The 26,952-nt window shown below is 56.0% G+C and overlaps 8 protein-coding genes across 8 annotated transcripts; 1 reads left to right on the forward strand and 7 right to left on the reverse strand.

The window, feature by feature from the left end:
* Positions 1-331: 331 nt before the first annotated feature.
* Positions 332-1,688, reverse strand: MAM_01831 (uncharacterized protein; the record flags this gene model as incomplete). Its single annotated transcript, XM_040820630.1, has 2 exons — positions 332-1,217; positions 1,543-1,688. 2 exons carry the CDS (start codon positions 1,686-1,688, stop codon positions 332-334), a joined length of 1,032 nt encoding a protein of 343 aa, XP_040680973.1.
* A 3,520-nt stretch (positions 1,689-5,208) lies between these two features.
* On the reverse strand, positions 5,209-6,989 carry MAM_01832 (mitochondrial cytochrome b2; the record flags this gene model as incomplete). Its single annotated transcript, XM_040820631.1, has 3 exons — positions 5,209-5,354; positions 5,571-6,875; positions 6,962-6,989. 3 exons carry the CDS (start codon positions 6,987-6,989, stop codon positions 5,209-5,211), a joined length of 1,479 nt encoding a protein of 492 aa, XP_040680974.1.
* A 557-nt stretch (positions 6,990-7,546) lies between these two features.
* MAM_01833 (Co-chaperone Hsc20) lies at positions 7,547-8,335 on the forward strand (the record flags this gene model as incomplete). Its single annotated transcript, XM_040820632.1, has 1 exon — positions 7,547-8,335. One exon carries the CDS (start codon positions 7,547-7,549, stop codon positions 8,333-8,335), a length of 789 nt encoding a protein of 262 aa, XP_040680975.1.
* A 647-nt stretch (positions 8,336-8,982) lies between these two features.
* On the reverse strand, positions 8,983-11,641 carry MAM_01834 (pH response protein PalF; the record flags this gene model as incomplete). The annotated part of the gene is made up of 2 exons (XM_040820633.1): positions 8,983-10,881; positions 11,009-11,641. 2 exons carry the CDS (start codon positions 11,639-11,641, stop codon positions 8,983-8,985), a joined length of 2,532 nt encoding a protein of 843 aa, XP_040680976.1.
* Positions 11,642-13,049: 1,408 nt separating this feature from the next.
* Positions 13,050-14,945, reverse strand: MAM_01835 (cell division control protein Cdc6; the record flags this gene model as incomplete). Its single annotated transcript, XM_040820634.1, has 2 exons — positions 13,050-14,824; positions 14,897-14,945. The coding sequence occupies 2 exons, from the start codon at positions 14,943-14,945 to the stop codon at positions 13,050-13,052; spliced, it is 1,824 nt and encodes a 607-aa protein (XP_040680977.1).
* A 1,464-nt stretch (positions 14,946-16,409) lies between these two features.
* MAM_01836 (uncharacterized protein) lies at positions 16,410-16,895 on the reverse strand (the record flags this gene model as incomplete). The annotated part of the gene is made up of 1 exon (XM_040820635.1): positions 16,410-16,895. The coding sequence occupies one exon, from the start codon at positions 16,893-16,895 to the stop codon at positions 16,410-16,412; it is 486 nt and encodes a 161-aa protein (XP_040680978.1).
* A 1,441-nt stretch (positions 16,896-18,336) lies between these two features.
* Positions 18,337-20,922, reverse strand: MAM_01837 (uncharacterized protein; the record flags this gene model as incomplete). Its single annotated transcript, XM_040820636.1, has 3 exons — positions 18,337-19,954; positions 20,027-20,329; positions 20,687-20,922. 3 exons carry the CDS (start codon positions 20,920-20,922, stop codon positions 18,337-18,339), a joined length of 2,157 nt encoding a protein of 718 aa, XP_040680979.1.
* Positions 20,923-25,720: 4,798 nt separating this feature from the next.
* Positions 25,721-26,641, reverse strand: MAM_01838 (uncharacterized protein; the record flags this gene model as incomplete). Its single annotated transcript, XM_040820637.1, has 1 exon — positions 25,721-26,641. The coding sequence occupies one exon, from the start codon at positions 26,639-26,641 to the stop codon at positions 25,721-25,723; it is 921 nt and encodes a 306-aa protein (XP_040680980.1).
* Positions 26,642-26,952: the final 311 nt, after the last annotated feature.

A 26,952-nucleotide genomic window follows, 5' to 3' on the forward strand; every position in this document is an offset into this window, starting at 1 on the left:
CTCCTGCCTCATCCAAAACAAGAACCTCCCACCCCATTGACTTCCCTTCACGCCTGTCTTGTCCTGTCCCATCGTATTTCGACCAGCGAAGCAAACAAGTTCAGCCAGTGACATCACCCTGTCGAATTTGTACAAATATGTCCCGTGCGGTTAGGTCGAGAACGTAAATATAGGCTCGGAGATAACCACCGAAAAGATCAGTAGACAAGCAACCAATGTGGAAAACAAACATGCAATCGGTTTACGTCGTCTTTCTTGTCAATAAAGTGGAAGTTTCGAAATTGAAAAGAAAAAAAAACCCAAATTACAAAATCCACGTCGACCAGGTTCCTCATGAGCTACAAGATGCCTGGAAGTTACTAAGACCCGCGGCCCTGAAGGTATCGGCCAGGCTGATCTCGACGGTCTGATTGGCGCTGCTGAGAGCGTCGGTGAGCCAGGTGATCTCTTCGGTACCTTGGCGGACGTGCATGCCCTGTAGTTCGATGCCGATCTTGCCAGTCTCGCAGTAGGGCCTTTTGGAGGCAGCGGAGATGATGACGGTCTGGTCGAGAATTGCAGAGACGGGGACGACGTTCTGGCCAGGCCTGAGGACAAGGTTGTTGATGGTGAGGTTTCCGATGAGTTGGTTGTCGGCAAAGTTGTTGAAGCTGGCGTTGCCAATGTCAATGGTGTAGTATGAGGGGTTCATGATGGTGGCGGTGGCGTTGAAGTTGGGAATGCCGTCCTCAGCGGTGCCGACCCTGACATTCATGTCGGAGAGGGCGGTGCCGTTGAGCTTGTTCAAGGCCTTGAAGGTGACGACCTTGTAGAAGTCGACGTCGTACTTTTTGGAGAGACCAGCAGGCTGAACCTTGGTCTTGCCGCTGATGGCAACGCGTAGCGTCTCGTTCTGGAAAAAGGCCCTGTTGAACTCAGCAAAGGCTTCCATGTCGGTAATATCAACCTCCTGGCTGATGTTGACAGTCTGGAACTTGTTGGCGTTTGTGCTGGGGAATTGGAGTTTGACAAATGGTCTAGCGCCAGGCACATCGCGGAGGCTAAGGTTGCCGACGAAGGGGTCAATATCGGCCTTGACGGTGCCATCGGTTCTGATAGTAGAGTTGATCTGCATGAGGAACCTGTTGGGGGCAGAGTTGAGGATGTTGACGCCCTGAATCTTGAGGTCGGCATCGTTGATCTTAGCTTGAGCAATGTTTTTGACGCCAACGAAGATGCTGCGAACCGAGATTGAAGAATTAGCCCGTGGTCCTTGCATGAAAAACCAATGTGGCAATGGAGAAGGGAAGAAAAGAAGGGCCATGCATGGAATTGCAAGACGTGTGCCCAGCCAGCAAGCTCCTGTCCCGCATCCCGCATCCCGCATCCCGCACTTTTGTCATACGACAAAAAGTAGGAGCACCAAACACCGCAAACCAAATAACCTTGAAAATACTGTAAACTTGCCGAGTCCGCATCCCATGTGGCACACACCCCCTGAGCAATAACAAGACCAAGCGACGCCAACCGCCAATGTGTTGCAAGACAAGATGAAATACTCACACAACGACAATGACGGCAGCAGTAACGACCAGGAAGATGATGAGATGAAGCCACCAGAATCGCTTGCAGTGGTTCTTGAGGAGAGCCTTCTTGCCGGGGCGAGCGGGACCATTCTCGGTCTGGGTGACCTCGTGCTTGTCGGACATTTTCGCCAATGGTCTTTCGGATGCGTCGAAATTTAGGGCAAAACACTCTCTGTAGTTTACCAGAGGATGGAAGAGGCGAAAAGAAGAGGAACGAATGAGGATGGTCGCAAAAGGTATGCTTTGTCAAAATCTCTAGGTAGAGCACAAGCTGGCCAACGACGACGGAGTAGGGCGACGCAACGGGAAACCAGAGGGCAGCGGAGCGGAGGAGAGGGGAAGATAAATATCATGTACAAAATGGATGTCGAGAGTTGTCTTGGTCGGATTAGCGCGCTGGTCCTAAGTCGAGGTTCGCCATGATGGGGATTTGGGATATTGGAAGGGGGGCGTGTGTAGAAAGAACATGGAACATGGAACATGGAAGCGGCGGCCGAGAGGAGATCGACTACAGAATGCCTAGGTGGGTTTCTACTTACCTAGGTACTTGCTGTAGCGTGCAGCCTCCAAGTGTTACTTGACTTCGGAGCAGGAAGGACTGACTGGCTTGGGGAGGGGGAGGGCGTGGGTGCTGTCGAGTGGAGACAGGCGCCAGAGGAAAGGGGCGGGGCGGGGGTTGGTCTTCGACTGAGGACTGAGGGACAATCTGCCTTTGGCTTGGATGGTTTCGTTTCTCTCTGCTCCAAAACATGCGCCTCCACGAAAGTTGGTGTGAACCCCGGACCAAGAACCAAGATGGGCACGACGACGGATCTGCAATGGGCCGCTTGACGTCGTCTGCGCCCTGGGATTGGATGCACGACGGGCTGAGACGCGGGCTAAGATGCGATTCGGCACCGCGCACGCTGGTATAGTTGTTGTATGATAACTACAAGACAGCGTCCGTACATCACCAGCCATCAAAACGGGGTCGTCTTCGCAGTTCACGATACCGGACCAAGTCTAGCACGCATTTCCGTACACAGTCATGACGGCATCATCGGGTGGGCGACGGTGGCCGTGCATCAAGAATATGTCGTCTAAGGAAGTATTTTTCAATCTTCCTTCTACTGCAGACGCATCATTACCGTCACAACCGCAGCGTCTCACAGCCTATCGTAGAGGCCCGAAGCTCTCACGCCGCAAACCAAGGTCGCACGCTGTCACCCCCTGGCAATGAGCCGATGGATATGCATATCCGCTTCGCTGCAGCCCAGCGGTGGAGCCGAGCCGGGGGCGTCGACACCAAAAGGACGCCCATGCCTGAGCTGGTACGGAGTACGGAGTACGGCGTGGTACTACGCCGTAATCAACAGGCTCGCCGGAGATTCGACGCCATCCCCAGACTTTCGCTGTCCTCCACGGGCGACCCATCCGACAGCCTCGGAGCGCGCCACCGCCCAGTCCCTAATTCGGATGTATCGACCGGGGGAGGCAAACTAGCCAAGGGCTGAGGGTGTGCGCCATTGCTGTCATCCATCTTGCTTGCTAGGGGTTGGTAGCACCAAGGCTGCTAAGCCTGCCTGTCCCTCGGCTGCTTGTGAAGCACGTATGGTTCGGAAATGCAGCACGTGAAGACAGTTGACAGATGGACGAGTCTACGTCGTGAAGAATAGAGCCCTGGCGTGGCGGTCAAGAGAGAGGCAATTACGACGGAGGAAAAAAAAAGAAATCGAAACAAAAAGCCGCCACGTCAGGTTACGCGAACAAGCGGCGGCTCAATTAGCATGGCGGCAGCTTTTAATGAAATCCCCCCACCGTTGGAGCGCAATTAATATTTTCGAGTCAGAATGGCCTGTTCTGGAGCGTGTATTCGGGGAGTTATCTTTCCCTGCTTGTTGCCCTACCCAGGACATGGAGAGGTCAATGGACAGAGCCGATGGAGACTCCCGCGCCAGAGAGGGGCTGTCCCGTTCTTATATTCGCACTTCACGCAACTGCGACGACGAAGAGACGACCTACATTAACATTGAAGTGGCCAGTGATGCCATGCCAGACTTTGCAAACCCTGGAAGATGTACTGCTGCCATCAGGACGCCCCAGTTGGTTGGCTATGGCCTCGAGGCTTTTGATTACATTACTGGGGCATTTGCGGCCCCGGTTCCCTTTGCGGACGAATTGTGGACTCTGCGGGCCACAAAAGCCCTGCAATGGCGGTTCACGATGCCACACTCCATGCGTCTTGGCATGGTAGAAGTTGTCAGGGCGTCGTTGTCACGCCCCTGGCAATGGCGTGGTTGTGGTTACTGGATGGCCTCATATTGATAGTAGTAGCTGGTAGTAGTTACTACTGTACGTACGAGAGCACCACCACCATCACATCTGGTCAATCCCAGCCGCTCGCTTCTCTGTTACCCAATCCCATTTCCCAAGCAAAAAGCGTCGACGGGCACAAGGACAACCAGGCATCATTCTAGCTATAATAACTCGGCGCTGTCCATGGTGTCGCCAAAGCAAGCTGTCCCATGTACATATGGAAGAGCCCCCGTCAAACGCTCCGTCTTGTTGCTTTTGCTAGCTGAAACCTTGGCTGGCTGCCGACGATGGTCTAATATTCTAACTGGTTCTTTCTGTTCCCACAAAGTGCCGAGCCAGACGCGGCGACTCCTCGCTAGCGACCGCGACCGCGACGCAACAAGACTTTCCGTTGGAAGAGCTTTGGGCTGCCACGGCATTCTAGAGGGGGGGAAAAAAGACCGCGTTTCTCCTGGGGTTCTGGGGCGTCACCACGATCGCCTCCAATGTTGCCTCCAACCTCCAAGGGACTAATAAGTCACAGCCCATCCCCAACTGCTGCTGCGGCCTGATTGGTCATTTGTCGCCACAGCCGCATCGACCTGTATCTCGGCGAGTTGTGGACTTTACGAGCCAAGTGCCGCCATGTGGCTCGGCGTCGATTGATGTACTTAACGCAGCCGCAACTGACTCTGGTTGCTGGTTGCCCGGCAACCTGGGCAGCGCAGGAACTCGGGGAGTACATGAAGGCCGGACGGAGCAGGGAACCCGGCGATACTCTTCACAGAGCCATGTAAGCGGCGTATAGGTTATCAGCGTGCCGCGTTGGACGAAAGAACCATCTCGGCCGGATGCAGCCTCTTGCGGGAACCCGCATCGACAACGCAATGACACGGGCGGCGTTGGGTCCGGGGTTAGTTAGTCTGTGGTCCCCTTGGCTTGCTGCGCCGTTGGAAAGAAGACCATCGGTCTGCTGCTGCTTGGCACGGTCTCGCCCCTTGTTCTTGGTGGTGGCTGCACTCGATACGGAGGACGAATGACCAGGTGACGCCTTTTTTTATTTTATTGTCCCGGCCACTGGTTCCACCTTTTCATCTTCACGAGCGGCCGAGGTCATCAATACGTGGCATCAAAATATCTCAACTTCTGCGCCTATTGCGACACGACGACACATACATACTGTACTGTTCATATGCCCGTATCGTGTGTGCGTGTGCAAGGTGGAAAATGATTCGCGACTTGGGACTCAAAGCTTTGGCTTTGTCCACAGCCCCCGCTTGTCCAGCCGCGGCTCCCCGTCATAAATGTCCCTCTCCACACGTCGACTGTTGATCTGAAACGTGGAGTAACAGCCCCCTTTGTTAGTCACCTAATCGTCAAAGGGGATTGCACGGACTTGGCGGGGTTGGCGGGTTGGAGTTTGCCCTTCAGAAGCACTCACGAATTTGGGCCCCAGCTCCGATATCTTCTGCACTCCTAGTAATCGCATGCATGTGGCCGTCTCGGCCTCGAGAACTATGTTTCACAAGTCGCCGTTAGTTTTACGACTCCTCGGTAGAGATGGAAGCAAGAAGGACCAGAAAAAGACAAGGCCAAAAAGATGGGAGAATCCGTGCAAAGCAACAAACACCGCTCGGACCCCTCACATGTCCCGTCAAGAGCCATTCCAGTTTGTTAGAAGGGACTTGATACTCCCCCGCACACATTTGAAAGCCACTTCCGCTCACTTACTTTCTAGTGTTCGTTCTACGCCCGCCTGGCCTCCTGCCCCCAGACCAAAAAGAGGGGCCCGTCCAAGACCAACTGCCTTCGCGCCGAGGCATAGAGCCTTGACAATGTCGGTACCTCTCTTGATGCCACCGTCCACCCAGACCTCAATCTTGCTGTATACCTCGGGGCAGTACTTGCGAATCTCGAGCAGTGTGTGCACAGCAGGAGGAGCAGTGTCCATGGCCCTCCCGCCGTGATTAGACAAGATGATGGCCTTGACTTGGGGAGCATGTTGAGCTGCCAAATAGGCATCTTCGTGGGTTTGGATCCCCTTGAGAACAATGGGCAAGTCGGTATGCTGTGCTAACCAAGGCAGGGTTGTCTTCCACGTCAGATCGCACGCAGTCCCAAAGAACAGCTGCTGGCCAACGCCGCCGCCACCGGGTCTCTGTCTCTGAGAATCACGGCTGCTGTTTGAAACTGCCGCCTGAACATTGGCATTGTTGCTGCCCGCCTCAAAGTTGGACCTTTCGTCCAACTCACGCTTGCCGGGGACGGGAGCGTCGAGGGTCAGGCAAACAAATTTGAAGCGGTCCTTGATGGCATTGATGCGTCTCAGCATGGCCTCGCTCTTGTCCCGCTGGCTCTGAACGTAAACCTGCCAGCCAAAAATCTGTTCCGGGGGAGCGTCTTTGACGATTTGTTCCGGGGTCATGGAAGCATTATTGGAGACGACGTGCAAGGCATTGAAGCGAGCAGCGGCTCTGGCGATGCCATGCTCACCATCTGGATGCGCCAGTCGTGCCATCGCAGCCGGGGCAACAAAGAACGGAACACCGACCCTGTGACCAAGCAAGGTTGTTGACAAGTCGCATTCCGTGCAGTCGACAAAGGTGCGCGGCCGCAGCAGTATGTCCCGAAATACCGAGTTGTTGAGCTTTTTGGATACCAAGTCGTCGCTGGCAGAAAAGTAGTAGGCCCAGGCTCTGCTGGAAATTCGCTTGGTCGCCTCTTGCTCGATGTCATCCAGATTCAGCAGCGACTCGAGTGGCGGGCGATAGTCGCGTGATGGCACGTCGGCGGCTGGGGTAGCGCCCGGCTCTGGAAGAGTTTCCGGGTTGACTTGGCCTAGCTTGGCCTCTGGCTCCAGATTCTCCTCGAGGGTGCCGGGCGGATGGACGGGATCATAGTCCTCGGTCGCATCTTGACCTGCAAGCTTGAGGATAATGTCGGAGCCGCCGGGGTGGGAGGTAAGAAAGTTGGTGACATCGTAGACGTTGCCGTACAGGACAACCCAGCAGCTATCTGGGGTATTGTGCTTGGCCACTATCGCGCGAAATGGTGCGAATGAGCATTTTTGGTTTCTTGTTTCGACGCCGAGCTGAGTTGCCAAGCAACAAGAGGCGGCTTACCTTCGGCGGCGTCGAACAGCTTGGCCATGCCTGGCTGTGTCTGACGCAGTAGCGACAGCAGCAGCACTCTATTGGGTTGAAGTATACAGAATTGGGACCGTCACGCCCTAGAAACAAATAAAATGAAGAAAGAAGGAAAACCACAAAACTGGTGATGCTGACGGTAAATCAGGGCCCGTAAGAAAAGGATGCACATGCACAGTATGAGTTTGTGACCCTGGTGCCTGCCTGCCTGCCTGCCTGCCTGTTTTGGGCGGGCAATGAAGCGGCGTTGGGCCTGGAGACTTGGAGGCTTGGAGCCAGGTACCCAAGTACTCAGGTACCTCAGGTACTTGATCGTATCGGTTCGGCCCAGACAGCCGGGGCCGTGGCAAATCCTCGGCCCAACCCAGCCCGAGGACGGCCCTCAGACGCGCGCGCGTATGACTTCATCGCCTCCCTTTCCCATGTTGACCTCTCAAGACGAGACATCTGCCCAACTCACCCGCACAAGATCAAGAACAACAAGATTGCGCCGCACCGGCGCCCCCCCCATCACCCCCCTTCCATCCACCGAACGCACATCCATCCAAGTCCTCTGCAACAATGCGCGCCGTCACTTCCGCCACGCAACGACGCCTCCTCTCCGTCTGCTCGCGCTGCCGCCCCGACGCCCGCACAACACCTTCTTCTCCCTTGCCCTCCCGAGCCGCGCTGCAACATCCCGCGCCCACGAGGCCGCCGCACAGCCCAGCACGCCAGACCCGGCGATTCGCCCCGCGCCCGCGCCCGCGCCCGTCCCCCCAACCCGACGGCGACTCCAGCACCACGACGACGACGACGACGCCGCCGCGCCCCCACGAAACCGTCTACTCGCTCTTCCCGCAAACCCTGCCCGACGGGCCCCCGCCAGCCGGCCACTTCCCCGTCGACCTGCGCTCCCTGCGCGCCGAGTTCCTGCGCCTCCAGGCCCGGCACCACCCGGACCTGCACCCGGCGTCCTCCAAGGCGCAGGCCGAGGCGGCGAGCGCCGCCGTCAACGAGGCCTACAGGACGCTGTCGAACCCGCTCCTCCGCGCGCAGTACCTCCTCGCCCTGCAGGGCGTCGACGTCGCCAACGACGAGACCCTCAAGGTCGCCGAGCCGGACCTGCTGGCCGTGGTGCTCGACGCCCACGAGACCATCGAGCGGGCCCGCCGGCCCGCCGACCTCGACGCCCTGGCGGCCGAGAACGAGGAGCGCATACGCACCTGCGAAACCGTGCTCGAGCGGGCCTTTCGCGAGCACGACCTCGACGCCGCCAAGCGCGAGGCCGTCCGCCTGCGGTACTGGGTCAACGTCAGGGGCGCCGTGGCCGACTGGGCCGACGGCAAGCCCACCGTCCTGCAGCACTAGAGAGCGACCTCCGCGGCCGCCGGACCCGGGGCACACGGAAAGACGGCGCTGCGGCGTCTCGGGGCACGCAGCGCGCGGCACGCAGCACGCAAGACACGGCAACGCCACTTCTTCCCCCTCCTCACCGGCTGCGCGCCACGGCAACTCAATGTGACAGAAACAGACTCCTGAAGGCGTCGACGGGGCAAGCACAAAGAAAGCAGGGTGAGACCGAACCCAGCAGTTCTACCTGCTTGGCGCACCTAGGCAGTGTAAGATGCGGCCGTCACGCGCCGTAATGATATGTACCTCTTGAAAAGATATATCCCCCTCTCCCCCCGCCTTTCCCAAAGTCCAGCCGTTGCAAACGAGTAATCAAGACCCATGGCATTCTTGCCAAAGCCCCATGCAAAGCCAAAAGATTCCCTCAAACGCCGTGTACACCGTATCCCGCATGCCCTCCCAAACTCCCATGCTCGTCATCAACCAAGATAAGGTGGGGGGGAGGTTCCCTTCATCCCACCCTGTACATTGAACCGAGGGTTCGAGTGCTCGGGCCCATTTCTCTACAGCCACGAAACTTGGAAATATGAAATAGACAACAGCGTTCTATATATAATACAGTCGCGCGCGCCTTGTCTCGTCCCCTTGCCCGTTTCGTCTTCAAATCATCTGCGGTACGCTGGTAGTTGTTCCGCGTGGGAACCGCCGCCATCCCGGGGAGAACCGCCGCCGACACCATATCCAGGATATTCATCTGCATCACCGAGGTCAGGGGCTGTGGCCTCGTTGGCAGCAGTGTCTGCCGATGAGCTGCCCCCCGGTCGCTCCATGTCGTCGGGGAATTCTGGCGGCGCGCTGGCTTCCTCCATCAGTCTTTGACGCTCTAGTTCTTGCTTGTCTTCCCTTGGTTGGCCCGCGGTTACTTCGTCCTCTGTGGGCGCCGAGGGAGCTGCTTCGGCTTCATCCGCGGTTGGAACTAAAGGACCAGAGGACGGCGCACGAGGCGTGTCTTCTGCATCGTAAATATCGTCGTCTTCGCCCGGTGCCGACGGGACTGCTGGTGGTTGACTCGGTAGTAATCTCGTTTCGGCTTGTCGTATTCTATCCTTCTCCGTCATGCTGGTCTGGTCAGGTATCTGGGGTGGCGGGATATACGACGGAGCGGCCAGTGGGTTGTGGCCGTTTACTTGGATGTCTCGTGATGACCCTGCCGCGGCCGCCCGGGATTGCTGCTGGACATGGGCAGGATGTCGAGGAGGGCTAGTGTAGTCGAGTCGGGTATTGGGCGATGACAGGTGTGGTTGTCCATTGGCAAGTATTGAGCTGAGCGGGTGCTGCGGGTTAATGTGGCATGAGGTCTCGGGTTGTATAGATTGGTCCTCGTCAGCCTCGGCAATTCGAATGGTCCTTGTTTTGGCGACTGGCTTCGTAGCTGGCCGCGCTTTCGAGCTGTCAGTAGTCCCCACCACGGTCTCAAACGACAATGATATGATGCCCCTCTCCCGTCTGACCTGCGATGTGTCTGCAATGTTGGAGCCTCTCTGAGGGCCGAACGAGGCTTGGTTCGACTCTGTGTTGTTGCCACTTGACGTGCCAAATCTTGATTTCGAACCACCAGCGCCTAGCTGACTGGACAGTCTGCCCCCGAGGTCAACAATCACCTCCACTTGATATTTGAAGCTTATCATGTCACCTGGGACGGCCCTGATTGTTGGGAAAGCGTCGTCAGGGACCCTCACAGAGACCGTGACAGAAGCCTGCAGCGTTTCGGGGTCGATGATGAGCGGTGCGGCATTCTGGTCCAAGTCCTTGCGAAAGACGCTCGTGGAGCTGCTTGACGACAGCGACAGCCCACCCAGCCCGGTTCGTGACTTTGGATATGGGTCATCTTTATGAAGCCTCCTGGCCAAGTGGACGCCTTGGGCGACTAATAACGGTGGCGGGTTTGTATCGATCCTTCCCTGCCGAAACAAAGTGGCAATGACACCTGTCATGCTCTTGACCCTCTTGATGTGTTGCACCGTGACCCTCACAGAGACGGTATCACCCGGGAGGCAACCACCCTTGAGCAGCTCAACCGTCGTTGTAATGGTCTTGTCATCCACGACCTGTTGTTTGGCGGCAGACGTAAGCGTCGAGCCCACGTGTGATAGCTGCGTGAACTCGGCCCTACTAGCTGTGCTGACGCTACGGCCACTCTCCCCGCTGATCTCGCTATGCATATCGCTCGGGACAGATCCTCCACGGGTCTCGATGGGCGAGCTATGAGCGTTGTCGGCACGGGTAGAATCCTCGGTGACGACGGAAGAGTCGGCTTCGGAAGCAACATCGTTGATTTCGACGGAAGCGGACCCGGATTGCTTTTCCTGAACGGCAGGCCTTTTTCTTCGCGTCCGTTTAGAGATGGGCTCTAGGAAAATGGTTCTCGATCGTGGTGGTGCAAGCAATCCGACGTCTATTTGCTGAATAAGAGTAATCTTTCTCTCGCAGGTTGATGTAGGCGCGATGGTTGTGGGCCTCGTTAACGTGGCAGTAATGGAGTATGAAATGGTTCCCCGTTCAAACTAATGATGTCTCTGATTAGCTTCCTCTTCTTCTTTTTTTTTTTAAATTCTTTTTAGATTTTTTAAAAACGTGTATGCGGAGGATTAAGAAAAAGGAAAAAAGAAAAAAAGAAAAAAAAAGGCGTACGTCAATGCTACTAGGCAGTCCCTTGTCTGGAAACTTCAAATCGAAGCCAAACTCATATTTGCCCGGCTCTACCCTGCCCTCGCCGCTGAGAACCTGCTCGTCTTGAAACAGACTGATCAATCCGTTGCCCTGATATTGCGGGCGCCGCGAGCTTCCAGCCGGCGGCAGCGTGGTGACGCTCTGCGCCTTGGCCACGGACGTGGGGTCCTTGAGGACTCGGACGAAGCCGTGCAGCGAGACGACGAGGTGGGTGATGCGCAAAGGCTTGACGACGACGAGAACCACGGCGCCGCGAACGGAATCGCCGGCGGCATACGTCTTGTGCGGCTCGTCACAGCGGATGTGGAAGTCGACGACGTTGCGGTTTCTGGTGCGGAGGGGCAAGGGCAGCTGCAAGGGCAGGCTCAATCGCGACAGCAGGCTCGGGCGCGGAGGAGCACATGGCGACGGCGTCTTGACGAGCGACGGCGCGGACGCAGACGACTCGGGGGCAGTCCCGCCGCTGTTTTCGCGGCCCCCAGAGGCTCGGGGAGCGGCGGCGATGTCGACGGACGACGGCGACGGCGAAAGCGACGGCGACGACGAAGTCGACAGACGGCCGTTGGCTCCGTCCCGCGGGGGATCTGGCGGCATTGGGCGAGCACTTTGGACGAGGGCGGGCCAGGCCCCGGGGCGAGGCGGGCAGAATGCAGACGCAGACGCGGGCACTCGAGAGAGCTGGGCGGCTCGCTTGGGTTCGGTTCGGTCGGCCGAGGTTTTGATGATGCTGTGACGCTGCTGTTATGGCAGATGTCGAGGCAGGACAGAGGGCAGAGGAATCGCGGCATGTCAAGCGTGTGGCATGTAGCATGTAGCGTGTAGCATGTAGCATGTACTCCGTACCGACCAGACAGACAGGCAGGCGGACACCGGTCCCAGCACGCACTAGACCAGGCAGTGGCGGCGCTTGGCGACGGCTGGGGCCTGCCCGGCTGCTGCTGCTGTCCCCGGCTCGGGTGGGGGCAGGGCCTAGGAAAGGCCCAAGGCCCGATTGGGTCCCACCGGGACGTCTCGGTCGACGTCTCTCGTCCCGAGCCATCAACAATCAAGTCGACAAGCACGACTGATTGGCCTCGGAGCCTGGCGTTTCGACGTGGCTCAACGCCTGCACCGGGCTCGGTACCCCGTACAGCTGCGTTCAATGTTCTGCATGCCAGCCACACCCGGCGGAGCGAGGAGGGAGGAGCCGGCGGCCCGGTCCTGCTTCGCTCCTCGCTCCTCGCTCCTCGTTTCTCGTTTCTCGTTTCTCACTTCAGTCTGCGATGGCTCGCCGGACAACTCGCCGACCACGTCAACGATGGCCATGTAACGCGGCTCGTTTCCACCAGTCCAGTCGTGTCTTTATCCAGTCCCGAGTCTCTACTCGCCGCTCCCCACGTGCCTTCAACGTCACCGTCGCTGGCGACGGCGGCAACGACCATCCCATCGAACCAGACGGCATGCATTCACACCCTCTTAGCCCGGCGTTGCACACCGCCGTGCATATCATGTCAGAATACTCTGTACTCCGTACGTCAAGCTGGCATTCGCCCAGACGCTCCAGTGACTGCCAAGAGCCGTGGGGAAGCCAAGAAAAAGCTTGGTTCGCCAGCACCAGCATCCAAGCCGCCAAGGCTCCATCAGCGTCGTCCACACTATTTCCGACGAAATCGCTCCCAGTCCCTGCCCTGCCCCGGTGGGCTTGTGCAATGCTTTGACTGCTCCGTTGGTCACCCGTGTCGCAGAGAGCAATGGGACGGTATCACTACTATTTTGACTCGTCTTGGGTGTCATCCTCCTATGCAATTGTTCAAAACATATATCCTGCGTTATCCATGCCATGAATGCCTTCCTTTATCTGATGCCCCCCCCACACCACAATGTTTGACGACAAGTACGCCATACGCCTGTGCCAGAATCGTGTCATGTATATATACAGTCCAATGCCAAATCCCAGATCACACTAGTTATGCAAACAATGCCTGGATGCTCCAGGACGGCCGAGTCCCATCTATGCAATGCCTCAGTCCAATGCCTCCCCAGACAAAATATTCCTCAAGATTCCGGCGGCTGGCCCGTCGGCCACCGACTCAATTTCTTTCTCTCCTGCACAGCTGGCGATGCGCCTCTCGTCTCCACTGCCGACTGCCGACTTCCGACCACGTTTGCTAGGCGTCTGCGCCATATTGAAACTGCCATTCTTGCCATCCACCGCAGCAATGAGGCCCAGAGTCTCTAAGCTACCAACAACCTCTCGGAACTCTGAGCCTGAAAGGGGGTGCAGCAAGGAGTCACGGGTGCACAATTGACAGTACGTGTCAAATAGCATCTTGATTGTCGGTGCCAACGTGTGCGACTTGGACGGGGTGGCTGGCGTGTTGGACGCCCTCATCGACGCTCGACTCCTATTTTCATATGCTGTCAGGGCACAGAGAGCAACTTTTTGTTGCAGATTGAGCGTCTTGAGTCGTTGAGTTGTGCCGTTGCTAAAGGCGGCAGCGGTGACCTTGTTCAGGTGTGCAATCGAAGCCCGAGGCGCAGTCTCTGCCGTCAAGCTCTTGAGAGATCTTGCCATGATCTGTACAACACTCCTCGCTGACCCAAGCCCTGCGGCTCCATTCACGTTTTCGCCCAAGGGTCGCTTGGACGGCGTCATTTGAAGCAGCTTTTCTCGAGCCTCTTCCTCATGATTCGATCTGGTCTCGCTTTCAATCAAGTCCAGTGCACGGCGACAAATTTCAAACGCCTTTCGGAGATCTCCCGTCTGGCTGGCGACTTTTCGGGAACACAGCTCGATGGCGGCTGGGTGAATAAAGGGAACATAACCTTCTTTGCCAGCGTCAGGCATAAGAGACCTGAGCCTCGTGGTGATGATGTTCTTGACTTGAGCGGCAGTGTATGGCAAGAATGGGAGTAGATCCGGCTTCAGATTCTTCGACTTGAGTCGTGGCAGAAAGCGGTCGGTCAAATCCAGAGCGTTTGCGATACCAATCAGGGCGAGACGGGATGACTTTTGAAGAGACCACTCAAACACCCGGTAAAGGCTGTCAAGGCCCATGGTCAGGATGTGGTCGATTTCATCCAGGACGACAAGGTAGACTGAGGACGATTTTGTTTTGGGGCAGAGCAGCAGTTGAAGCGCTGAAATAGCCTCAGTCTCCGATGTGTTGCCGTCTTCTCCGAGCTCGGCGAGCAAGGTTGTGTACAAGTCTTTGGAGGACTTGATGCTCATGCAATTGATATAAACACTCTTGACGCTGTCCTGATTGGAAAAACCCCGCGTCATCTCTGTGATCATGGCGCTTTTGCCTGTTCCAGGCGCACCACTGACGTAGAGACAGCCGCTGGGCGTTGAGGAGCTGCAGCGGTCGAGGAACTTGGCCAGCTCTCGTCGTTCGGATTCCCTCCCGATGAGCAGCCCTGGCTCTGCCCCACGGGCAAACAGTTGCCGTGCAGAGTGGTAGACGGTCTGGATGGTAGATGGCGACAGAGGCGAGTTTGGAGTCAAGCGTTTGAAAAGTTTTCCCGCCGACATGACCGCATGTCGAGGAGTAGTCGGATAGCCTGACAACACATCTCGATGTCGTGGAGTCGATGGCGTGACGGGGTTCCTTCTGGCTGATGTCTGAGATTCGGATCTTTGTCTCTTCCGAGGAGCATCCTCGGTCACCTGCACCTCGATCTGGATGGCATCGTGGACATCGGGGGTGCTTTGCGGATCTTGGTTCTCCTCGTCATCCCTGTAGAGGGCATATGCATCGAGGTGACGGAACTTCTTGGTGGGAGTTGCAATCACGACTGTTGCTCACTCAGTCAGCCAATCATGAAGAAGACGTAGTTGCCTCGTCGTATGCTGTCTTCTGCACTTACTGGAGTCCCCATCGTTGCGATTTCTCTTTCCCAAGGCAGAGCGAGGCATTGTGCTAGACAGTGCCTTCCGAGCTATAGCTTTGCAGAGCGGTTGGTGAGTGGTCGTTCCTGCCTGAATATTGAGATTTTGGGAGATTTGAAGTTGGGCAGTCGAAGGGGAGTAAAGGCGAGCGGTAGCAAGGGCAATAAAGAAGCAACAGAGGTCTACCCCATAATACTGCCCTTGCGCAGCCGCGCGCCACGGGAGGCGTGAAGAGGCAGCGCGTTTGTACGCGTGAGACGCGACCCAACGCGCAACTCCATTTAAAAAAAACGAAGGCCCGTGCACAGACACGTGACGCGCTGGTCAATGTTGGCCTCGAGCTGATTGACGATTTGTGTGAACTTTGAACGACGGAGTATGCGCCATTGGACAGAGTCCTTTGCACGGATTCTGAGACACGACGTTTCTGCTGCAAAGAATCTCTGCACACAATTTTCATAATTCCGCACAGCGAAGAAATGAGTGTGCAGCACGAGCCCATGAATAAGGCATAGAATGACATTGCGGCCTCGCCCACGAGGCAATGGATGAGATTTCACGTCCTCATTAACGCCTTGGCACGGCCGCATCCTCAAGCCCGCCGGGCATTTTCGCTGCTTCTCCGGCAATTGGACGAGTGCGTCAGAAATTCATCTGTCCCGAGCCAGTGGAGACTGCTGGAGCAGTCTCCCTCCCATTGAAGCAAAAATGGCCCCTTGTGATGCCCGGTTTCCATGGGCAAGTCTGCTGCGAATCTTGTCCGCTTGAAGTGACCACATCATCGAAGGACAGTACATTATCCAAAGACGCTCGAGAATTCGACTACACATGTGTTCTGTGAGCGAATTCGTGGCGCTGTAGTTCACCGCCGACTGGAACAGGTAAGGAACAACCTCTTGAGACCAAGGCAAGCATCGCGGACCATATGCTCGACTTTGATAACGGCTGGATGGAACTATCGGATGTCTTCGACACTGCTGCAACCAAGTCACTGTTCTCTTCCGAACGGCAGCTTATTCCGCGTACGCCTGAGGCTAGGCATCTCCCATCGTGGCTCCGGTACGTCGTCATCGATGAAGCGAGACTTGTAGCGACTGCGGTCCAACAAACTGAGCTGCAGTGAGACTGGGTTGACACAGGACAAGACCGACGCCAAAAAGCTCAGAATGCCGGCAGTAGAAGACCACGGTCTGCCATCTTGGTCACGCTATTACCCGGTGCCTGTACAGCTTGACCACCTCGGTTGTTTGCCAAGCTGTCTCGCCTATGATCTTGATTGCAGGGAAAACAAAACATGGCACTTGACGACTGCCTTTTGTTTTTTCTTCTTCTTCTGGCAGCATCTTATTTGTATGCTGTACGAGTCCAAGGCATCTAGGCGACAAGGTGCGCTGAACTCTCGGTCAACCACGAAACTACGCGGACGAAACAAGGCCTGAAATTAACTAATGCGCAGCATTCATTGATTAGAGTCTAACGAGATGTTCTAAATTAGACGACACCAGGGGCATCCAGCGCATTTGTCACTTTGGGTGCCTGGGCTGCCGCCGTATTGGCGGCCCCCTGGTTCTGGTTCTGGTTCTGGTTCTTGTTCTGGTTCTTGTTCTGAGCAGTTGCCTTCTGCTTCTTCGCAGCCCCATTACCACCACCAGCCGCATTGTTGTTCTGAGCCTTCTTCTTAGCTCCAGTTGCCTTCTTCCCTCCCTTCTTCCCCTTCTTCTTCCCCTTTTTGGGGGATCGTGCCACTATCTCGACCTCTTCTTCTTCATCTTCGCCCGCGGTGGCGACCTCACGGTCCTCGAGCGTGACGGCAGCATCTATTTCTCTGGCCGCAACAACATTCGCGATTGGCGCATCCTGGAAGTCTCCAGCGGAAATATCGACGTTGCGTTCCTCGGAGTCGGAGTCGGCAACGGTAAAGGGCGTGGCCAGCGCGCCGGTGAAGAGAGTGATGACGAAAGCAGCCGAGACCTTCATAGTGTTGGGTGATGTAGCGGCTAGTTGTAGAAACTGCAGGCGGTGGGGACTGTGCTAAGATGTTTGTGCAGATGTGAAAATGATGAGTGTGTCTGAGCCGCTTGTGACGATGGTTGACGTCGGGCTTCTTTGTGAAGTCTCGAGACGACGACTCTTTTTATACGTGCGCATCCTCGTGCCTACATGGATGATGATGATGGACCATGGCCAACCGAAACACGAGCCAAATCACAGTGTTTGAGAGAAGGTCTCGAAAACGAAGCCCATCTCTGCCTCCGGCATCCCGACCCGGGGCACCGGGAAACCCGCGACACGACTTGTCGGCAGTGACACGTCTGAAGTTTGGTTTCGCCCTCGCGCCGGCTGTCTTCTCTCCTCCCTCTGCCCGGAGCCCATCCGTCGACAGCAAAAACAAAGCACAGACAGCTGGTCATCTTCGTCCCCTTCGTCCCAGGTATCTCAATCACGCCCTGTCGACAACAAGCGCGGCAGGGCCGATACAGACCCCCGTCCTCCTCGCCTCCGACGCCCCGGGCTCGACTCAAGTTCAAGCCCTCCCAGAGCCACAGCCCACTCCGTACTTCAGCATCGTCCGGGAGCCATGGAGGGGGGGAAAACACAGGCCGCACCAGCAGAAAATGGGCCTCGCAGACACACCAAAGACGCCGTGCGTGGCCCTGCAGGAGCAGCGCTACGGCCAGACGAATTCCCCAACTTCACCGGCCGGACCTAGCATGAACGCCTGACATTTCGTGCATCATCCTCTGATTGAGACGTGGCACTCCCATGTCCGGCGCTGACGATGGGCCGGCGGAAAGCTCAAACCAACGACTCGACCGCCCAGCCCAGCCCGCGTCTCCGAGTGCCCCGTCGTCGCCCTCAAGTTCCCAGCGTTCGCACAAGAGCAAGGCAACCTGCGTCGTCGACCGAGTTTGCAAAGTCGCAGCCTGAAACTGCGGCCTGCAATGGCAGCGCAGCGGCAGCTATTCTCTCTTCGCTCCCTCCCCTCACAGGAGTTGTATTTGTGCGAGGCTCGTTCTCATCCCCTGGCGCAACATTTATTCACATAGAGACGACCTTGCCTAGAGTCAATACATGCACAGGATACACATCATCGGCAGGGGCAAAATGTCGAGTTACACAATTCAATTAGCCATCGTCTGACCGCAAGCCAGGGCCATGCTAGTCAGTGGACGAGACTGCTACAAGCACGCCGGTACACCAGAAGAATCAGGATGTCACATTGGGCCCTTTTCATATCGTGGTCATCAACAACCGCGTCGTCGTAGAATACATCTTGTACAAATACAATGAAAACCTCCTGGGTCAGCACAAAAGAGAAGAGAAGAGAAGAAAAACCAGCTCTCTGCATGACCAGACGTTGGTGGTGTATAAAAAAAACCACCCATCCCACGTCCCGGGGGAAATACTGCGTCCACCTTCATCCTGCCGCCCTTCGCACCCATAGCTTCGTGGGTTCATATTCAGAGTTCTTGTCTTGGCGTCTATATGCACGGAACAATCGAAGGCCTAGTTCATGCTCTTGGCTTTGGATCACAGCCAATTCCTCCCGCAGCCCATCTACTTTTTGCTTTTCTTCCTCGCGTCTGCGTAGAACCTGATTGCTAGCCAGCAAATTGTCTTGGGGCATCAGCTCCGTCATCTGTTTAATGCTCTTCTCAATGTTGATGCGGCGGTGAGAGAGACTGTTAAGCTGAGCATTCAGTTGCGAGACCGGATCGTCAGCCAGCGAAAGCTCGGGTGGCGCAGGGGGGAGAGGCTTGGACATTGACAACGACGATGCCCGACGATCTGACGATCTCGTGTCGCTGCTGAACCGACGACGTTGACCCGTCGCATCATAACTACCTTGGCGACTCTGAGACGATCCCGCGGCCGTGTTCGGGCTCCACGTGGAAATAACCGAGGGCTCCTCAGGGCCAGTTGGCTTGCTTCCGCCGCCAGCCGCTGGCCTGCTACTATTCATAGAGCTGGCAGCCAGTGGCACATTTGGAAGTGGCGGTACGTCTTCTTCGGCGGATTGTCGGGGGGTGCCCGGGTTCGACGTTGCATAGGTGGTAACGCTGAAACGAGAAGGGGGTGGCACCCATGTGTCATGTGAACGATCATGAGCTGGGAGGACCGGGGTGGCTAGACCTCCCGCACCCTCTGAAGCTTTGGAACTCAAAGCACGAATTGCCTGGCTTGATGGAGGCGGCGGCTTTCTCCTGCATGCATTTATGGAAGCGGGAAGAGGCTCCGGTGGATGTGAGGCGAGAGCTTGGTTATGCCGAATAGGCTGGATGGCCTGACGAGCCCTAGGCTCGGGCGTTGGCAAATCGGTATGGGGAGGGCTTGGGTACGAATTCTCTGCAGTCAGAACCTGCAGTTGTCCTTCGATAGGCGCTTGGATCGGCGATGAGATGGACTTTCTGCTTTTATGCTTAGCGGTCAGGGGGAAAAACTTCCTCATCGCGCTGCCAGCACCAGAAGACTCGGGCATCCCAGATCCTGCGCCCGCTGCCAGTGGTCTCCCACTGCGGCCAGATCGTTTGCTGCTCTTTCGCGGAACCCCTAATGGCACCGCATTGAAGTCGTGATGAACAGGCTCGACCATCACAGACCGGCCACTGGCTCCATTCCAAGGCGGGCGATTGTCGAGCGGTTGCCGGTCATCTTTGGTAGGGAGGCGCATTCCCAAGCCATGCGGGGGCGAGGGGATATTAATATTCTTTTTTTCGGGGGAGGCAAGAGGCGTGGTTGAATCAGAAGCCAAGACTGGCCGCCGGGTGTGATGGCGTGCGTCACCATCCGGAGGGGTGAGTGCTCGTCCGGTGTGAACCCGCTCGTTCCATGCTTTTTCGCCAGGTGCTTGAAGTTGTCGTGACTGACTCACTGAAGCTGCGTCATCACTCCGTGAAGGCAGACTTTGTTGTTCTATGCCAGACCCTTGCTGTTGAGAAGGAGGGCTGCGGGCATCACGGCTTTTCACATGAAATGCCACCCGCTGGATGTCATCCGAGTCGTCATCAATAGGTGATACATCTTCAGCTGTAAACCTGATTCCAAAGTCAGGATTGTGTCAAGCTCCCCGCATCCACCCCTCATCCCGGCATATACAACGAACGTACCGGTCTTGCGTAACATAAACGTCCGGCGAGCTGGGAGGCGATATTTGGTCAGCGGCAGAGCCGCCTAGGTTATTTGAAGTCTCCAGTTTGTACTGTGGTGCAATTGTCGACGATTCTCCGTCACTATCGCCGTAGACTGAGGAGACAGGGCGCCAGGAAGGGTTGGTTTGAAGATGCGATGGTTGTTGTTGCTGCTGTTGTTGTTGTTCTTGTTCTTGTTGCCGCTGTCTTCTTCGAGAGTTTCGCCGAGGCGGCACGACATCTGGATACGCGAATCCAAGCCCGTTTTGCGATGGCAAAACACTAGGACCGAGTAATAGCACAAGTTAGATATCTAGAAGGTTGAGATTCATCTGGGACATATCGTGCATGGCTGGGCCATCTATAGCCGCAGTGAGCAGGCGTTTTCATGTCCAATAGGCAGAGCGCAAGCAGCCTTGAGCAAATAGCTATTGACCTTTGAGGCATGTTGTTCACTTGAACAAACAATGAACGAGTGGCTCAGGACAAGTCCGCCTCAGACGGCAAAGACGGAATAGCTGTGCGACTTAAAATAGCCACACCAGGACCAAAGAGTGGGCTAAAGACGCGCGCGCCACGCCCGGGCACATGATGCAAGAAATACCGGGGGCGGTTGAAAAAGAAGGTGCGCGCGCTTACATGTCAACGTTGTGGTATCGGGGCACGACCTTGCCTCGCTGTATAGCAAATCGATGAGGGCTGTCTGAATTGTGAGCAATCCCCAAGGCGTCGAGTGGCTCGAGAAAGTCGACTCGCGCGCTCTTTTGACCGACGGAGTGCTTGTGTACGCCGCCACCGAGATGCCGTTCCTGGAAAGGGTGGTCTGGGGCTGTGATGGCGGACGACGAGGACGAGGATCGCAGGCGGTCCCACATTCTGCTGAACGTGAGACAACAGGAGGAGGTCGAGGTGGAGCTTGGGTGACTTGGTGGAGCCGGCGCGGCTCCTGGCCAACTTCAAGCGCCCCAGACCTGTGAGAAGCCGCCAAAAACGTCGAGTCTGGCTGGCTGTATTGCTGTATTGGACGTGGAGGATGAGCCAAGGGCCAAAGAGTGGCCCGTCGGCTTGGCTTGGACTGGCTCTGAAGCGCTTGAGCTCCAGTCCGTCCGTACTGTCCTTCCTGTCAGAAGCCGAGGGCAGCTTCGTTCCAACGCGCCCTATATGTAGTATAAGCTGCCTCGTGCTCCGGGGTCGCTCAGGTGGTGGGCAGGGTGGCTACTGTTGACTCTTTCGAATTGTTGCCATGCGCTAAGCGGCTGCATGGGCCACCAAATATCATGTGGTATGGTTGCTCGGTGAAGGCTTCCGCCCGCGTTGGCCAGGGCTAGGGTGGCCGGATGTTGGCAATGTTGATGGCTCGTCCAGATGCTGCTCAGCCATCAGCGTGGCAGGCAACCGAGCTGCTGCTTTGATTCGATTTCGGCCGAAAAGACGCCTCAAATCGTTCCAAGTCAAGAATTGAATACTGACGGCTGAAAGTGAAAGAAAGCCTGCGGTTGTGAGGGCAAGATCTGCTCAGCGGCACGTACCACCGGGGGGGCGGTTCCTTCCTTCCCTTTGGCCTTCGAAGTCTGCAAATCCCGAGACCGAGCCCATCGAGTTGGCAGAGTCAACGAGAAAATGTGTCAAAATTTCAAGGCCAACAAGCTTTGCAACCACCAACGACTTGTCCCCGTTTATAAAGTATTTCCGTCTGCATTATAGAGGACACCGTGCCGCGTCTGGCTCGCTACTCCACGGTCTCCCGGCGACTAACTGTAATATCCAGTACCAGCAAAAGGGGCCAACCCCCACAGTTGCCTTGCCGCCGGACTTTATTCAACTGGAGCCATTGGCCATGCCTTTGCATCCACAGTCCGCGAAGCCACGTACTGAATGTTTGGTCGAGCGACAAACAATCTGGACCATAGGCTACTCGGCGTCCTGTGTCCACCGCGGCTGGCGCCCTGTTCCATGCTGGTTTCAGAACCTTGGGCCATTGATTTGGGAGATGCGGGCGTGGCCACCGTCCATCAGTCGATACTCAGAACCTCATGAGGCGACGTGGAAGACTCAACCACAGCCTGGGCTGAATGTCAAGCCTCTCAAAGCACCCCGTCCCGGCAGTGTCCCGTTCATGGATATGATGATATCAGCAGTGCCTGCTACTTGGACAGGCTGGCAGAACAACCACTCCGTGCGCACGAGCACGTTGATGGAAAGTCTTTTCTGCTGCCGGCTCAAGGTGTTGTGCGTCGCCCTGACGCTTCGAAGTTGCAGCATCTCCACCACCTCGAGCTGTTTGGCACTATGATTAAGCGGTCTGTGCTCATTGCTTTGCTACTCACACGTGGAAAAGCACAAGTCTTCCGAGGTTTCTTCTTTGTTGCCAACACCAACGCCAACGCCAACGCAACGCCAGCGCCATCCATCACCCCCGCCAAGCAAACATACATGCATGTACGGGGTTCTTGCTTGGGCCAAAGGCTTCATGATTGATCGTCAGGTACGGAGGACAGACGGACTTGGCCTGGCCCCTGTTTCAGGCCCCGGCGCAGAGCCCTGGCCAGCTCCACCATGCTCATTCGTCCGAACAAAGCAGTTCCGCATGACAACGACAACATTGAAGCCAGGAACCCGGTTGCCGCTCCGCAGCACTCGGTACACGATGAGGAGAACGTGTGGAATACGGAGCCCTGGCGGGTTCAAATGCTTGAAGACTTTTACTACCCCGCAATGGGTCGAATTGCTCTGTGTGTTTTGCAATCATTGGCACTCTGATCGGACCAGATTCACTGCGAGGACAGGACAGGACCTCGAACTAACGTAACTTACCCCGTCAGATTACATGGTCATTCCCTTCTGCTTTGACAATCCTGTCGCACGATCAATTGCCGTTGAGCTTCCTGATTAGGCCGTACAAGTATCCTCGCAAGTCGGACAACTGACTCCCCGTCTGCCCACCTGTCATTCAGGGTGACACAAATATCTTTTGGAAACTCAGGTGTTCCGCTAGTTCGTCAAGTTCGATGGTTCTCGAACAACATTGTCATACCGGCCATTTAGTGATGCCGCCTCACTGTGAGCAGCACATTTCGATGAAAGAAGGAACTCATAGCATTGCCCACAGAGTCATACCGCCTGTCAATGCCCAAGCAACTCGACTTGACGCAGGTCGACCGACGGCACTCGGAGCACTTCTTCCCCCGGAGCCATCCACGGTTCCATCATGCTGGACCCTGAATTCGATAGTCAATCCGGGTGGAGAACAAACCGTCCCGGCAGCGCAGTTCATGGCGGCACTCCAGCGACCACTGGCGCATCGTTGAAACGAGTTGGTCATGCAATTCCATTGGCCTTCATCCGAACACAACGAGCCAACGGCCTGGGAGCGCCTGAACAAAATATCCCGAGCCACGTTTGTCGTTTGGGCGTACGTATGAACTGAGACTGATGATAGAAGAATAAGTGCAATTGCCATTCGCAGGAAATTTGGCCGCAGCTGATGATAAGCCATCACGCACTCGGTACGCGGTGCTCGGTATTTGGACACTCTCCAAGAGTTGGCGTCAGGCTCGATTCGGAAGAAAAGAAACTTGTTGAATGCGAAGCAGTAATAACAATAATAAGTGACGCTGAAACCAAGGACCCAGGTGTGGGACAAGGCTCTGACATTGGATTTCTCGTTTATTTCTTGCGGGGAAAAGCCAAAAATTTACCAGGCAACAAACTGCATGTCAAAAGTAGCATTTCGATTTCTGGAATCGGGACGTGGTGAGATTTATCCTGTCCACAACGGTGGCCTGGCATAGCATTGTTTTCTGTCTCTTTCCTTGTCATCTTGTTTGTTCTCTCTTCTTGGGACCGAACTGCTGCCCGGCTTGGTCCGCCGCCGACGTGTATACACCACATTGGCGGGATCAAGTCGCGAGCCCACCCGATCGAAGCGGTGTGCGGAATGGTTGTCCCCTGGTGGTTGGGTACCGGTAACTATTGGGCTTGGGCTTGGGCTTGGGCTTGGGCTTGGGCTTGGGCTTGAGCCCGACGGGACAATCACAGCGTCAGATCGGGCTGGAGATCCGAGATGCGCTCCGGGTGTTCTCTGGCGACTGTGAATCGGTGCGGGCGAGACGACTGGCGTTGAAGATGGCGGGTTTCCATCCACGCACGAAAATGGCGAATGTGGACTTTATATCTTTGTTAATATATTTTTCCCATTTCCATTTCCATTTCCATTTCCATTTTTGTTTTTATTTTCATCTTTCAACTCGACTCCCGCACAGCATTCATAATCACCACGTAGACACCCCGCCAAGGAAACGCACCCAGAGACGCGTCACATGAAACGAAGCCCAGGCGGGAGACGCCTTATGCTGCCGTCGTGATATCAACGTCAATCTCCGCGACCACGACGGCTCCATCATCGCCCACGCGTCATGTAGCTTGCTCTCGTACCAGCGTACTGCACCCGCGCTCGCCAAGCAAAAGAGACATGACTGTGCCCGACCCCGTCTCCAGCGCCCACATGGCCGCCTTGCCATCCTCCATCCTCCATCCTCCCACATCATCCTCATCCGTTGTTACCCATCATCCATCGTCCTTCATCCTCCATCCTCCAGCTTCCCCCTTGAATCCTTCAAGCAGCACCTCCTCCCTTTTTCTCGGCCCTCTCGACACGCCAGAGTCTCCGCAGGACAAGACACGCCACCACCGCCACGGCCAGAGACAACACGCAAGTCACCAAAACTGCCACCACGACAATCGTTTCCTGCTCAGCCAGCGGCGAAGCTTGTATCGTGACAGCCGTGCCATTGAGGCCGGCGAGGTACGTATCCGGGTTCCACATGTCGATTCCGCCCAGCCAAAATCGTTTGTTCCCAAGGGGGAGCGTGGAACTCGATATGTTTTTCTTCTTTGCCGCTTTTTTCGGTCGATTTCAGTCGTTCATCCGCTCGCAACGGCCGTACTTCCCTGCTGCGACGCGACGTCTCTGGTCTCTGGTCCCGGTAGGTAGTCGCGTTTAAAAATCACAATCTGCGCGCCGTGTCGTCGACACTTGCCGGCCGGTTCTTGTTGACGCATCCGAGATGGTGGTCTCCCTCTTTTTTTTTTTTGCACGGCTTGGTATATTGTTCAGCGGCGTGGTATTGTTGCTTGCTTGCTGGGGAGTGCTTAATCCAACGTGACTGGTATTGTTGCCGAAAAGTGAGGCCTCATGTGCGTACTATGTGACGGGCACACGTGCTCCGTATCCTGGCAAGTATGGCACCTGCTTTTTCCTGAGGAAAAAAGCCATCATCATCGTCATCATCATCAAACATTGTCACTGTCATCTTCATCTTTGTAATGTTCATCATTCACGTCTATCGACATGTACTTCGTAAAACGGTGGCACGTTCCCACGCCTTGCGCATCGCGATTCGCCACGGCCAAATTTCGATTATATGCCCGCGCGTGCTGCAGTGACTTATATGTATCCCCAACTCCAAATACCGAAAATCATGTGCTGCTGTAAGATATTATGCGGTGCAACTTTTTGACGCCCCCCCCTTTCGTATTTTACACGCTTGCTGCACAGTGCTGATCTACCCTTCCCTTTTTGAACACCGTTGTTCATGCATTGAGTTTCAACACATGTCAGCGATGCGGTGAGTTTGTACATGTGAGCCATCAATAATTATTAGTGAAGTAATCTCATAGACGCCGGAATCGGCGGGTCACGGTGCTATTCCAAGGCTGGTATATGGTGTGCCACTGCCCGTCGTCGTGAGTCTCTGTCGAGGTTGACGAGGCCGACGGCGGAAGAGAGACGGTGCTCGACGTGGTGGGAATCCCGGTATGATTAGTCGCCATGGGCACAGGAAGGCTCATGGACGATATTGGGCCACTGCCGGTTCCAGGAGGAGTTGTTGTACGTGCGGCTGCGTTGGTGGTCTCTGCGGATGAAGCCGATGTGGTGATTGTGTGATTGGAGTGAGGAGCAGACGGGGTTTTTGTTGGCTTTGGCGCGGGCGGCGTCGCAGGGGGCATCGAGTTGCCCATGTTTGTAGAGGAGGTTGGAATCAGGGATTTAGACGTTGCGAAACTAGGGGACGTTGTGGGCGCATCTACTCTAGAGGTCGAGGAAGTGACCGAGGCTGTCGTCGTATGAGTAGTCACCGAGGCCGTCGTTGTGAGAGCCGAGACCGACGCTGTCGGTGTCGATGTCGTTGTCGTTGTAGGCGTCACGACGGGGGTCGTCGTCGTCGTGGGATCAGCAACCGAGGTGGTCGTCGCAACGGTGGTGGTTACTTCAGCAGTAACGGTGACTGTGACTTTTGGATTGCCCGCCATGGGAATTATTGAGATGCTGGTAGAAGCCGGATGCGTGACGGCAACGTGCTGACCGGTTTTCGTGACTGTCGTGGGGTTACCCTGACCATCACCACCGTTTCCGCCAGCACCGCCGTTGCCGCTCTGTGGATCATCATCACTAGGCTCAAGAGGTACAACGGAATACTTGGGCTTGACGCGAGTAGTCGGAGCTGCTCGGGGCACCCTGTCCAGAGGCGGGAGTGCAGAGGCAAGCGTAGCGAGTGCTGAGAGAACAGTGACGAGAGCAACGGGCCCACGCATGCTGACAGAAGCTGTCCCTCGGGAAACTGCGCCAGCCGTAGTTATGTGGGTGCGGTTATGGGTGCGGCGATGTTTCAGATGGCCTCCGAGGGAATCGTGAGGACAACAAGAGTGGAATGTGTCGATGGAAGGACGGTCTTGGTTGGTGTTTAGCGCGGTCGAGCAAGAATGCAAAATGGTCACGACAAAATGCCACCACTGGTGCGGCTCCGAACTCGTAATAAGTACGGAGTACAGCGCCCGGGACGCGATGATTTTGACATGCTATGCTGGCTATCGGTGCGCCCGTTGCATGGCTCGAGAATCCAAGG

Source organism: Metarhizium album (genome assembly GCF_000804445.1).
Source record: "Metarhizium album ARSEF 1941 chromosome Unknown scaffold_3, whole genome shotgun sequence".
Lineage (NCBI taxonomy): Eukaryota > Fungi > Ascomycota > Sordariomycetes > Hypocreales > Clavicipitaceae > Metarhizium > Metarhizium album.